The following is a 14031-nucleotide window of genomic DNA, read 5'->3' on the forward strand; positions in this document are numbered from 1 at the left end:
GTGTATACAGTGACTTTGTGCTCTTCCCTGACCTACAGCAGTTGTGATGGTACAGATGAACTGATGTTTGTGACTGACAAGCGCCCTCTGTTGGCCAGATGTTATCAGTAAACCGACAGTTCTGCTTAAATCACAAAACAGGATCTTTTTTTCTATTATTTTACTGTTTTTGTTATTGACCTCATTTGTTTTAGTCCAGCAACCAAACAGATTATCACGTCACAGTATAATCTGTGTAGCTTTTACATGTGCTGATGTGCTTTGTGCAAACTATAGTATTAACACCTATGAAATGTATTTCTTGTTGTTGCACCAGAAGGCAAAGATTAGATAAGATTTCACAGTTTTATATTCACACACAAAACAGGCGTCTAAAGATGACAAATGAAACTAAACAGATTCATAAAAGAAAAAATGAAGAAGATGCAAACTGTTATCAAGTGATGACATTTTCTGTGTCTGACTTACAGGGTCAGAGCTCAGGTGAGGCCATCATCAGTGCAGCATCCGTCACCTACATCGTCGTAGCAATCGTCTCCTTCCTCCTCCTCATCCTCAGCGTCCTTGGCTTACTGATCTGGCGCCGCAGGCGGGGCTTCAGCCTCGACGGCAAGCTGGGATTGGCCAATGTGATCGCCCTGGAGGACTTGCAGGACCCGGAGAGGAACTGCGAGCTGCTGTCCTCCCTCCGTCGCAGCAGGGGACAGAACCAGCTCCCCAGCTCCAGCTCCGAGCAGGACGTGACGGACGGCGTGTTCCTCATGGTCTACCTACCCTCACCGTACGAACAGACGCTCACCAGGATTGCCAGAGCTGCCAGCACGAGCAGCTCCAAAGACTTGGAGCTGCTGCCGCCAAGTCCAGAACCAGAGACAGGCAGCAGATGTGAAGACGAAGGGATGAGGCCGAGCGACAAGTCAGTCATAGAAGAAGAGGTCAGGGACTGAACCGAGCCAGGACACAACATGAGAGAAGAGAAGAGAAGACAGTGGAGGATGATAACATATCCAGCATCAGACCTTTGTAAGTACCAAGACTAGACTGTGCATCAACCTAGATCTTGAGAAAAGAAGAAAAAACGAAAAAGCCATCACTCGGCCCTCTCCTGCTGCACCGAGACCTCTTTGAAGATCTGGATAGATTTTTGGACGTGGGTGAGGATGTGGTTTGGTGAATTGGGATCCAGAACATCTCCTGTCTTCAGACCTCCCACTGGATGATATCCTGAGTGATTTTCTTTCAACAGACATGTTCAAAGCTGCTGAAAACTCAAGACTGATACAGAGCGACTGTTTTCAACTCTTACTTGCCTCTTGACAGCGATGGTCTGCTACAGGAATCAAACCTCGGATATTCAAGCTGCAAGGCAGTCCACGAAGACCCCAGTCTGTGCCCTGCTGCCCCCTGCACCGAAAGACTGAGGAAGGTGCAGAATCAACTCCATTTTTTTAACATCCGTTTTTACAGTTTATTATTCCTCACACATTTCCTCCCTGCTCGCTTCGCCTTTACCTAAGGTTTGTAAAAATGTAAAACTTCCTTTTTTTTTTTTTTTACTCTTATGTGTACGTTATCTGTAACACAGCTGTAGCTTCCTGTAGAGTTGTATGTTCCCAGTTTTGACCTTTCACAGCCCTTCATAGAAACAGGAAAATCTGTTGTGATTATTTTTGCTGTGTAATCTCTACAGTAATTTTTTAGTCTCATTGTCTGACCTCTGGATACATTGACTGATAAAATAAAGTGGAAAATTCTCTAATTTGTGTCCTAATTCATTCATTCATTCATTCATTCATTCATTCATTCATTCATTCTTGAATTGTTCCTTAATTTATCCTAAAAAAAAATAGTCCAAAATCCAGTTTATCCAACTTTAGAACATTGCACACATTTGATAAAAGTTCACTGTGAGCTGAGACTTTTGAAAATGTTGACTCACTGAGTCTGTTCTGTTCTTTCCGTGCATCAGGTCTTGCTGTGGTTTGTTGTGTGTTTTAAGCTTAAGTCCAACCACAGATAGCAACAGGTATCTGTGTCTGTGGTTGGACGTAAGCTTTGTGTCTGTGTCTGTGGTTGGACACAGAAACCAACAGGTAGCACCAGCACGAATGAAAACAACTCACAGCTTCTGTGTGAGAACAGAGGACTTTCAGCTCCACTGCTTGAATCGACATGTTGAAAATCACTAAACCACATTATACAGTAAAGAACCTTATCTTGGGGTTAGGGTTAGACCAGTTTGTGATCATTTTGGAGGATGCATCTTGTGCAGCTGTTGAACTGTATCACACTGATTGTTAACCTGAGTGTTTCACTACATAAAGATAAAATGTAAGGCCCCAGAGGAAAGATCATAGGTGAAGGCAGTGTCTTATAGGTCAACTCGTCCGATGTCCTACTGCAGTGTTCATTACTGCTATGATATGAAAGAATTGAACAGAACATGCAAAATGCTGAAGTTCTGACCATGACGTGGTTTATTCTTGAGTTTGGGATGAGTTGTGTGACAGCAAGACATGAAATAATAAAAATCCAAGAATAGAAATTAATTTATATAAAGCTAATAAATATGAAACAAATAAGTCTGAGATATTTTTTAAATTAAAGAGTTCCCTAAACATGGAAATGAATAACATAACATAACAATGATCTATCTATTCTCAGAGCTTTATCAGCAGTGGAGCTAAAAATCTAAAGGTTGCTTAAAAGGTGGTGCTAAAATGAAAGGTCAAGAGGTCATTCAATTCTAAAGGACCTATCTTCAATCATTCAATCAGCTCCCACTGCGAGTCACTGATCACCCTATATCTGAGATTCTGGTAGTTTTCTGGGTTTTTGGCACGCTGCCTCCTTGCCTCCTCAAAGAGGCTGCGTATGACAGGAGGCAGTGGCGGGAAGTTGGCCATGCGAGCCAGTGAGTGGCAATACTCCCACTGATCCGTGTCCAAACTCAGAATGTGGCGCAGCTTAACTCCACGGGCCAACTTTTCCTGAATATCTCGGTGGACCTCGTCCTCCATCTGGGCCCGAGTTGGTAAAGTGACTGTGCCGTCCAACGTGGCCACAGCGAACCGAACCTGTGGGGATAAAGTTGGATTTCAGAACAAGCAAAACTGGAGTTCTCTGTGAAATCTCACCAGTCTGTGATGTCTTGCTCAGTCCAGCTGGCGCTTTCTGATAATCCTGGGTAACATCCGATAACAATGGACAACATCTATTTCCACCTCACCTGGCAGTAGAAGTTGGGGTAGGGACAGATGAGCTTGCAGATGCCAATGAAGAAGAGCGTGGGGAAGGCAGGGGGAATCAGTAAGCGGTACAACGGCGTGATCAGATGATCATGGATCTCCACACCCAGCTGAGCTGCATCCAGGAATGGATACTTGAAATTGTACCCAGTGCAAAACAGTAGGACATCAGCCTCGCTTACTGAGCCGTCCTGAAACAGAGCAGTTCAACAGGGTTTTAACTGGAGGCTGTTGCTCAAACATGTTGATGAATGGAGACACCATGTTCCCCCGGTGGAGGAGGAATGAAGGGTTCCTGTTCACTACACCCCCCTGATATGAGTGTGATGTTATGAGGCCTTGTTCAGGATGGTCTCATGATTTTGTCATGGTGAAGCGAGAAATGAAAACATCTTTCCACTCTACTTCTGCTGTGAAAGGTCAGTATGTGTCGAGCAGTCTGTCTTGAGTGTAACATCTCTACCTTTTCATCTTTTCACCTTGACTTTGAGTTTATCTGTTGACAGGGTTAATTACCTGGAAGCGAATGCTGCCATCCTCCTGGATAGCCTCGATCGGACCGGCTTGTTGCATCCCAGAAGGTAAAGGACAGTTAAAGCGAGGGCGGCCATGACTCAAAGTGACCTGGACAGAGAAAGAGAGGTGTGGAGATACGTCTTAGTGTCATTATTCATCTAACGTGTTAATGACTTCTTCCTCACCAACACTGCATTTGTGTGACTGTATTTGTATTTTCCACTCTCCTTCATGCACCTAGTCCACATTCACTGTAGTTTACACACTGATGTTTTTACTCTGTTTCTTTCACGTGAATTCACTGGGAATGCAGACCTAGATTTTGCTTTTTGATGATATATGATATCAGACATCCTGGATTTAGTCAGATATTAGGATGTACTGCAGAACAAAACAGGTAGAGGGCGCCAAACATACAGTACAGGCCTGATTGATCAGTTTGTGGCCTCAAGCAGAAGGAGTCAGTTTTAGAAAACACAGCATATTTGTTTTTCTGGGTAGGTAGGAGGTATCAGAGGCTGCTGTTGTCCATTTTCTCAGACACTGCTGATCTGCAATTTTCAATTACCAATTCGAAATACCACAAAAGTTATTACCTTCAAACTTTCATGTACATGAAACAAGAGCTGTATAATTCATCTCTTTCTACTTTTATGCCACAAACTGATCAGTTACCCCTCATACTGCTTTCTGCTGAAGATGAAAAACTCACACAGAGTTATGTAAAATAATGACATTTTAAACTGTTTACAGATCAGCTGCAGTGTGTTGTTACCTGGGCATCCACTTTGGTCAGTTCAATGGAAATGTCCACTCCTGAAAATCCAGCTCCGAGAACCACCACAGACTGACCTGAGAACGGCTCGGCATACCTGTAGTTATGGCTGTGGAGTACCTTTCCTGCGTACAGAGGAAGAGACAGGATTGACATCTCTTTCGTGGCTGCGTGTCCGGTACAGAGAGAGGTATGATAGCCTAGCTTAGCACAAAGACTGGAAGCAGAGGGAAACTGCTAGCCAGGCACCATAAAAACAGATTACACCTTCCAAGACTGGAAATAATGGTTTCTGTTACGGTAGCCTTACATCTCCTCTGATCTATTTTAATATCAGCACTAGAATGGCACTGACCAGTGAAGTCACATTACTGATATTTTGGGCTGAAATGAGGTATCTTGCTAATGTAATAAAATATTAATGGGCGTGAAAACACATTAATTAATTTTGACTCCACCTTTAAAGTTCTCTATCCCCGGTATGTCTGGGATGTGAGGGTCTGAGAAGTGCCTTAGAGAGGGAAACAGAAAGCGGTTAGGACAACCACTGAGGCTGCAGCATTTCAGTGGTGAGTGCAGATAATGACTCACAGTTAAAGTGTGCAAATCTACACTTTAACAACACACGAGGTAAATTAATAAACCATTAGTTCTCATACACACACTGCACATGATCACATCTTACCCTGTGCAGACAAAGACCGCGTCAAAGGTCTCCGTTTTCCAACAACCTGACGAGTCAGATGATGTCACTTCCCATACTGTCTTCTCCTCCTCCTCTCCCTCTGTTGTCATGACAACAGGCTTCACATTTTCCACCACTGTGTTGAGCTGACACACAGAGGGAGAACAGAAGGAAAGAAAGCAGCAGAGTCACAATGAGGTCTATTTTTTGCCTGATTAATGCATAGCAGGTGATAACCTGTTGTACAGGTGTTAAGAAAATATTGGTCACAGCCCAACACAGCTTACCCGGATGTGAGGCCGGATGTTGTGGCTGTCACAGTAACTCTCCAGGTATCTGAGAACTTCCTGGTGAGACAGGAAGCTTTTCTCCTGAGGCTCAAACGGGAAATCGGGAAATTTCATCACCTCTTTGGGCACATTGGTCCTGTAGGTGGGTCACGAAAAAAAAAAACAAGAACCGTTACATTCTGAAAGGTAGAGAATCAATCAACAAACTGATGATCTGCTCTTGAAAACTGTCCCACCCACACACCGACACACCCACATACAAATGTGTGCATATTAACATACCTGAGGTCTCTGTACATGCTGCTGTGGATCGGCCGCCCATTGTCACGTGTACCAGTGCGTTCATCGTACACCCAAGTGCCGCCAATGTTGCCGCTGAGCTCAAACACCACTGGTGGGGCGAAGCAGTTTGGACTTGTCAGGATGTGTTTGGCTGCACACAGCCCGGACGCCCCAGCTCCAATTACTGCCACCCGCACCTTGGTCATCCTTATCCTGAAAGACAGGTCAAAAATAATGGTGTGTTTAGGCGCCCTCACTACTAGTAATTTCACCTTTTTTCTTTACATCTTATTCAGATCATGGACTGATTATAAAACTGTTGTGATCAGACCTTTGGTGGCTGTGTTGGAACTCCTTTGGATTGTGCTGGCAGAGCGTGGGAGCTCTTCTTGGACAGCTTCAGACTTTGGATGAGCTTGTTGTGGACAGTGTTGGACTTATTGGATTCTTTTGTTGTTTGTTTTGAAGACTTTTGGATTTGGATGTTTTTTCTAAGGATTTCTTTGGTTTCTTCATTGGTTTTGTAATTCCTGTGTTATTTAAATCACGTTACTCTTGTTTTGGTTCTCTGGTTTTGTTTTCCGTATTTCTTGTTTTAGTTTGAAATCCTGCTTCTTGTGTACCTGTACTTGGTTTTGTTAGTATATCCTGTTTATTTTGAAGCCCTGTGCCTTGTGTATCTGTTCTTAGTCTACTTCCTGTCATTGTGTTGTTTCCCACCTTGTTGATCGTCTGCCCCACCCTAACGGGAATCACCTGTGGCTAGTTATACACTGTGTATGAAAGTCCTGTTGTTTCCCTGTCTCTCTGTCAGTTTGTCTGCTGTCTTGTCCCAGTTTGTTCCTGCTGTCTTCATTCCCGAGTTTGTGCCTGTGCTGGTCTCCGCTTACTCCTGTGATCCTGCTCGTCTTTTCCTCATGGACTTGTCTCCTGTGTTGATCCTCATTTTCCTCTGGGCTTACCCGCGTTACTTTGCTCACTCAAAGTAAGAATCCCCAGAGTTTGCTTTGGAGTCTATGATCCCAGTGTTTTTTGTTACCTGAGTTCTGTTTCCTGGACATGGACTTAATGCCAGTGATTTTCAGTTAGTTACAAGGCATTATCTCTATCTGTCCATCTGATGGTGTTTGCATTTGGGTCCTTTCCCCCCAAACAGGAACAATGGGCACAGATATTTAAAAGGCCCAGTACCTCTGTCCCTTTCACCCAGGCTGAAAGGGACACTGAGGACTGCTGTTTAATGTGTCTTTTAGAAGCATTTTGCAAGTGAAGTAGATTCTGAGGTTTTATTTTTAATGCTGGAGATGAAGAGAGGCAGCCATACCACAGCCAATCCATACTGACACACCCACGTTACACACAGATGTTCCACTAAATACTAAAGCACGAAATATTACAGTAAACCATTAAAGAATCATGATATGAATGTTACATTTTATTAAAGCAGAGATATTCTGCTTAAACTGTTTTACTAACTTTACTGTATTTTTACTGAAATGTTCCTGGAGAGCTGTGCTGCCGTGAAATGAACCAACAGCTGTCAACATCCATGTAACAGTCTTTTCATCCAGCTTCAGAACAAATGTCCACGTTTTGTTCACGTTTTATAATTATAACCCAAAATCTTAGTATGGACCTCTTTAGTATAACACTACCTCACATTTCTGTTAAAGCTCCTTTACTACTGTATATTCTACACCTGTATACACTGTACAGTAGATTATTGTGTAGTTATACTTGGTACTCACCAATACAATTCCACTGCAGTTCAATTACAAACTACTATTTAGTTTTGCCAGATGTTTTCAAGGAACATATTTACCCAAGACCTCAATCTTTCACTGACTTTAAGTCCTGTCAGTGACAAAAATGTACAGATGTGTTTGTTAAATTCACTTCTTAATTATCTTGATGAAAATGTATACAGATATATAGTCTGTCCAGGTAACTAGTTCAGTTTCTACTTTTTTTATTTATTTTTCTGTTTTTGTAGGTCATTAGAAAAAAGGCATTTGTGCCTTGGGATCAAATACATTTTTTTTGCTAACCACCAAAAATACTGTAAGAATTCTCCTTTCTCTTAAAATATGTTTTCTGCACATTAATCTACATACATGGTTGTTAATATGCTGTTTACCAACACTCTATCTGATTATGTATCTGGTAAAACATGGAATAAGATTAAAAACTTACCTCTGAGTGTGGACGTTGGTCAGTATAGACGTGAAATGGAGTGGCCCTTGTCGCTGCTGACCAAAAAAAACTTTCCATCTCATTAGTAATCCAAACAAATTTGTCAGCTTTGTGTTTCATGGCTGCGGGGCTCAACTGTCAATCAATCATGGACCCTCAGCACACCCACTCAGAGGTTTGAAGTCTTAAGGAGCATTTCTGACACATCTGGCTCCTTGTTTTTCAGTGCAAAAAGACATGATGAGTTGTAAAGACAGATGGACATGAAGCATTACTCTCAATGATTGGAAATACAAAACAATTTAACATGACCACTGGAAAATATTTTTTTCCTGTTCAGGATATAAATCATGGTATAAAACACAGCAGTTTCAGTCAGTGTATCAATGTGAAGAGTGTGTTTTCCTTCACTTTTCAGTGTTGTTTAATTAAAGTGTAGACTGCTTAGTCAGAATGTTAATCTAAATTTAGCAGCTTTCGGCTAAAGGATCATTAATGTTTGAGCGACTACTCCTCACTGAGCTTTTTGGTTTGTGCTCAGTGGGTTGTCACCAGTGTTGGCACATGTTCAGTAATAATTGTGTAAATACAATAATTGTACAAGAAACAGAGTTTCTGCTTTCAATTTGAAATGGGATGATTTACAAATCAAAATTAAACAAGTTTGATTGGTTAGTCTTTTTAGGAGAAATGTGACGTACTTTTCCTCTAGTTTACACTACAATCAAACAGAATTTAATTCGAGCATCAAGTCAGATGCTTGAGTCTGTCCTGAGCACTCCTGTCAGATCATAATCTAAAGAACCACAAACCCTTCCCCCGTCACTTCACTGCACCTGTTACTTTATGTAATGAGTGCAAGTTTGTGTGGTGCAGCCTGTTTTTAGGTACACACAAACAGTGTTGTTGTAGCTGGAGGCCATGTCTCCTCTTCATCAGGCTTTAAGCAGAGGTAAACGAGAGGTAAGGCAAAGGCTGACATGTTAAAGCACAGTGTGGGTGTGAGAACTGATCAATCACTGATCAATAAAGTCGTTCTGCAGCTAAAAATGCTAAACATCTTCATTGTAAACTGAACATCTTGGCATTTTGGATAGTTGATCAGACAAAACAAAACATTTAAACTTCTTTTATCAGTCATAAAATTAGCCTGACTTTCTAAATTGAGCCTGGTTTAACTGGTAATCTTACTTTACAAAACACGCTTGTTGGATCATAAACATTTGAAGTGTTATATTAGTCCCCTTGAACAAACACTGTTACTGGTCACAGCACTGAAAGGTGTTGGGTCACGTAAGGCAGTCTGCTGCACCAGACCTCATTCAAATACATGACGGTTTAACGCTGCTTTGTTTGTCAGCTGAATACAGGAAGCACACACTCACTAATCAGTCAAACTCTCTCAGGCAAATGACTGGTGGACTGAACTGTAGACAACTTGAAGAGTTGGCCTCAGCTCCTCAGAAAATACCTTACATGATGCTCACAGACAGAGATATTGTTGTTCATAAATCATACCACAGCGCCCTGGAATCATTTATTAATGGTTTAGGAATGATACAAATAAACAATCAAAGAAAATAGAAAAACAACAGTCATATATTTGAGCTGAATGTGTAACATTTTTGACCCACACAGTTTTATTTTGCATTCTCAGACGTGTTTCTCTGCATTTTGTCTTTGAGCATCTCTTCTAATGTACATTAATGTTTACATTTGTTTACATTTGGCAGATCCAGATGAGATACATGGGGCACTTTCACCCTACTTTGCATTTGTCTCTCAGTCCTGTAAAACGCTGACACAAAGGACACAGGAGGCTTCCAGAGGATCGCTCACACCATCACTGTTAAGTGACACTTAACTCTGCAAAACAACTCAAACTTATAACTGTACATTGTCCTTTTAGCACATTTGATGGTTTATGCTGTTTGTAGTAACATTACAGTTTATGTCTTTGCATCTTTAACCACGTTAAGGTAAGGTCATTGTTTAGTTGTTGCTTATGCCACAGTTTTTGCTTTTTTTATTGTTGCTCTATGTGCCAGTTCTTTGCCTTTTCAGCGTCAGATTTGACATCTGAAATATGTTTTGGTAGATTACGTGCTGGATTTGCATGCATTGTCTGCATCAGTCTGACTCTGTATATTAGTGAGGTCAATACCTCAGATTTTCAGATTGTTCTTACATAAACCAAACATAAAGCAAAAGGTGACGTTGAGTGTCTGAGTATCAGATCCATGCTGAATGTTGTTGCATTGAAGCAAAAGTTGAGGAGACACTGAAAAACTTTGCTTGTCCATGACCTGCTGCCCCAAACTACATGTCTGACTCTGAAGAATGGAAGATTTCTACAACAACACAACTTCACAGAACAGCAGCGATGGAAAGAACGGAGAGCAATTAGGAATCAAGGATGTCATATATGTGATAGATTGGATCGTCATCTCCATCGGCCTTCCTCTGACCATACTGGCCATCCATGCCCTGTATTCTCTGGTATGTACATTATGACTGATGTCTGTGAGGGAACATGCTGCGAGGACATTTATTGGTAACTTTCACCAATGTTTCCTGCAGGTGAGACAAAATCATGTTGCTCCAATCTACATCATCAACCTCCTCATCTCTGACCTCATTCAGTTCTGCTGCACGATCTTTTGGCTGACAAGACCTGAGAAAGATCTGACCTTCCATGTCTTTGCCTCTATTCATGACATAGCTCTGGCGGTCAGTGTTGGCTTCATGACATGTGTCGCTGTGGAAAGGTAATCTTTTCATCCTGAGTGTACTTGCATGAATCTTAGCATCACATCTCCATATGTTTCTAAAGCATTCTCAGAGTCAGGAATATACTACATGTGATCATATCTACACTGTCTGTGTATTTATCTTGTATTGCAGGTATCTGCTTATCGCCTGGCCACTGTGGTACCGCTTCAAACGAAGTATCAAGGTCTCTGTTGTGGTGTGTGTCGTGGTCTGGATTTCTTCATTGATCTATTTTGTTCTTATTTTGCTTGCATCTGATTTCATGTACACACTCTTCTTCTCCATCTACCTCCTCCTCCCCTTCCCCGTCCTTATCTTCTCTCTGGCTGGGACCTTCAAAGCACTGTCTGCTGCCACCTCAGTCTCCTTTGAGGAGAAACGCAGAATCGTTGGAGCTTTGATTCTGGTGTTGTTAAATTACACATTGTTGTTCCTTCCTACAATCATTTGGTTCCTGTCTGAAAAAGCCAGAGATGATGAAAACTTCAGCATCCTGTCTTTTTCCATAATCCAGTTCAGTCCTCTTGCAGACTTGGTTCTGTATGTCTTCATGAGGAAAGGGGCATTTGACAGGCTGTTGGCCTGTCTGTGTTGCCGCAAGTCAGAAACACAACAAACATCAGGTCAGACCATCACTGTCAGTGATGATGTCGAGGCTTAACCGTCACTTGAGGTCATCATCAGGAAAATGAAACCTGTGTCCTGGACCCTTTCCCACATCCCTGATAAAATCAAACCTCTCTGCCATACAGTAAGTCCAAAAACAATAAACCACTCCCCTCAGTCTCGCTTTGGTCCATCTGCACTTCAAACTGCTGTCATCAAACTACTTCTTAAAAAACCCACCCTGGACCCAGAAATGCCTGCCAACTACAGAGCCATCTCTAACCTCCCGTTTCTCACTAAAGTGCTGGAAAACGCTGTTGCCATTCAGCTTCAGGACCATCTACACCGACACAATCTATTTGAAAAATTCCAGTCAGGTTTCCGTTCCACCCACAGCACAGAAACAGCTCTGGTCAGGGTCACAAATGACCTTCTGATGGCAGCGGATTCTAGCTGGACTGTGTGGTACTGCCTTGGACTGATTCACAACATGTCTTTCTGGGAAGACAGAATATGTCAGCCTGGCTGGTGCTAAGTCCCAGTTGCTTCCTGTCACAGGTGGAGTCCCTCAAGTGTCCGTTCTCAGGCCGATCTTATTTATTTTATATGCTTCCCCTCGGTCGTGTCATCAGCCAGAATGGAATCTCTTTCCATTGCTACGCTGATGACATAAACACTGTCACCTTTTCTGAACCAGACATTCTCCTCTCATCTGCAGTTACCAACCTTGGTGTGAGTCTGGACCCTCACCTAACATTTAATAATCACGTTAAACATCTGTGTAAATCATCTTTTTCCCACCTTAAAAACATCGCCAAACTCTGTCCGTCTCTCACCTTTTCTGATGCAGAAAAGCTCGTCCATGCCTTTGTCTCCTCCAGGGTTGACTTCTACAAATCACTTCTCATCAGGATCCCTGGCAAGAGTCTTCAAAAGCTTCAGTATATACAAAACAGTGCTGCCAGGATCCTGATGGGAGAGCGTAAACAGGAACACATCACTGTCAGTGATGATGTCGAGTCTTAACCATATTTTCATCACTCCCTCTTTGGAAATCTCCATCACTTTCTTTTGACCTCTTACATTCAAAGTGGATTTAGTTTCTGTATAATTTCCACACAGAGGAAATCTTTAGCTCGGCTGATGATCTGACTAAACCTATTTCACTGGAGATGCTGAATAAAATCACACATGTTTGCAGTCATTCACAGGACTGGAGCCAGGATATTCACTGTAACTCAGCTGTTTACTTCTATACTCATATATGACTTTTTCTCTGACCTTTTTATTAAGTTGAAATCATATTTTTACCTTCTGTCTGACAGAGCAAGAGTTAAAATAGCTGATGTCAATCATATTTGGAAGTTTGTGATAATCAAACAAAGTTGTTTTTCCTTTTGTAAAATTCTGAGATTGAAATGACAGGAAGACTTTAAGCTGTCATTTGAAGATTTGTCAAAATAATGTATATTTCTTGATGATTGTGTCTGTCTCTCTGCTGTACTGTGCATGCATGTTATAGATGCCTGTTTCCATGGGTTCTTTTATTATGTGCTGTATGTTCTATTCAGGGTATTTCTGAGTAAAGAAGTTCCAGCTTCACTTGGTTCTTCTTGGTAGAATGACTGTCATAGAACATTAAAAAAAATTTAAAAAATAAAAAAATAAAGAGGATGTTGGGTTGTGCAATTTTCTCAGTGTCACTGCTGCACAGGAGCTGTTTAGAAGCAGATGACAGCCTGCACATTACAGAGGTGGTACAGCAGCACGTAACCTGTAAGTTTTATAGGATTTTACTATGTAATACACATAAAGATTCAATCAGGAACTTTCATGATCACAGTTTTATATAATGAATTTTCTTCTATAGTCTTTTTGCTTTTATATTTGTAATCATAATAATTATCATAGTTAGTAGTAGTTGTATTGAGTATTTTTCCTACTTAAATAGTTGTTTGAGGTTCTTGTTCTTTATTTGAGCATTTTCACTTTTCTGCTTCTAACTTACTGAACTTCACTTTACCACATTTCAGAGGGAAATGTTGTAGTTTGTGCTCCGTCTCATTTCTTTAACAGCTTTAGTTATTAGTTATTTAGCAGATTGGGATCATTAATACAGAATATAATCTGCAAATAAATGGATGTATGTATCATAGATTAGGATCCCAAGCTGATAATGAAGTAATTAAAATTATCCCCTCCTTTACCAGCTGTGGATGCAAATTATCTTTACAAATGAATGCAACAATAAGTATAATCCAGTTATATATTATATCTGTGTTTTATTCTGAAACAGGTGATTGTGCACAATGAGCTCTACTTAAATACATTTTTTTCTATTAATAAATTTTATTCTTCTGATCAAGTTAAATTTTGAATGCAGGATTTTTACTGAAAATAAAATCCATTGACATCAACACACAGTCCTGACCTGAAGTCTGCTCACACTGACAAAGAGCTGAGAAGCTGTGAGTTACCTGGACTGTTGTAATGTGAGCTACATGAAAGTTTTCTGTCCACTCTGAAGGGCAGGCTGCTTTCAAATAACTAACCTGAAGAATTAGCTAATAGATAAGGGAATGTCCTGTCTTATAAAAGCAACTTCTGTAATATAACAGTGTGTAAAATATTTCTCAGAAGGTCTGAGTCCTCTGCATTAGATCC

General features: G+C 41.2%; 2 protein-coding genes across 2 annotated transcripts; one reads left to right on the forward strand and one right to left on the reverse strand.

The window, feature by feature from the left end:
* Positions 1-2543: 2543 nt before the first annotated feature.
* LOC121189837 (flavin-containing monooxygenase FMO GS-OX4-like) lies at positions 2544-6002 on the reverse strand. The gene is made up of 8 exons (XM_041050305.1): positions 5797-6002; positions 5512-5650; positions 5225-5370; positions 4998-5050; positions 4540-4664; positions 3765-3872; positions 3230-3439; positions 2544-3077 (listed from the first exon to the last, which is right to left on the reverse strand). The coding sequence occupies exons 1-8, from the start codon at positions 6000-6002 to the stop codon at positions 2766-2768; spliced, it is 1299 nt and encodes a 432-aa protein (XP_040906239.1). The 3' UTR covers positions 2544-2765.
* Positions 6003-10320: 4318 nt separating this feature from the next.
* Positions 10321-11422, forward strand: LOC121189888 (G-protein coupled receptor 4-like). Its single transcript, XM_041050364.1, has 4 exons — positions 10321-10488; positions 10570-10757; positions 10894-10945; positions 11276-11422. The coding sequence occupies exons 1-4, from the start codon at positions 10330-10332 to the stop codon at positions 11420-11422; spliced, it is 546 nt and encodes a 181-aa protein (XP_040906298.1). The 5' UTR covers positions 10321-10329.
* Positions 11423-14031: the final 2609 nt, after the last annotated feature.

Source organism: Toxotes jaculatrix, chromosome 11 (assembly GCF_017976425.1).
Source record: "Toxotes jaculatrix isolate fToxJac2 chromosome 11, fToxJac2.pri, whole genome shotgun sequence".
NCBI lineage: Eukaryota > Metazoa > Chordata > Actinopteri > Toxotidae > Toxotes > Toxotes jaculatrix.

Bases quoted from the DNA above. Each gene is read 5' to 3' on its own strand.
- LOC121189837 (XM_041050305.1), bottom strand. From the start codon at position 6,002: ATGACCAAGGTGCGGGTGGCAGTAATTGGAGCTGGGGCGTCCGGGCTG. The intron at 5,371-5,511 runs GTAAGCTGTGTT...TCTGTGTGTCAG, and splicing joins ACATCCGGCCTCACATCCGG to CTCAACACAGTGGTGGAAAA. The intron at 3,873-4,539 runs GTAACAACACAC...TTCTCTGTCCAG, and splicing joins TGACCAAAGTGGATGCCCAG to GTCACTTTGAGTCATGGCCG.
- LOC121189888 (XM_041050364.1), top strand. From the start codon at position 10,330: ATGGAAGATTTCTACAACAACACAACTTCACAGAACAGCAGCGATGGA. The intron at 10,489-10,569 runs GTATGTACATTA...TGTTTCCTGCAG, and splicing joins TCCATGCCCTGTATTCTCTG to GTGAGACAAAATCATGTTGC. The intron at 10,946-11,275 runs GTCTCTGTTGTG...TCCATAATCCAG, and splicing joins GCTTCAAACGAAGTATCAAG to TTCAGTCCTCTTGCAGACTT.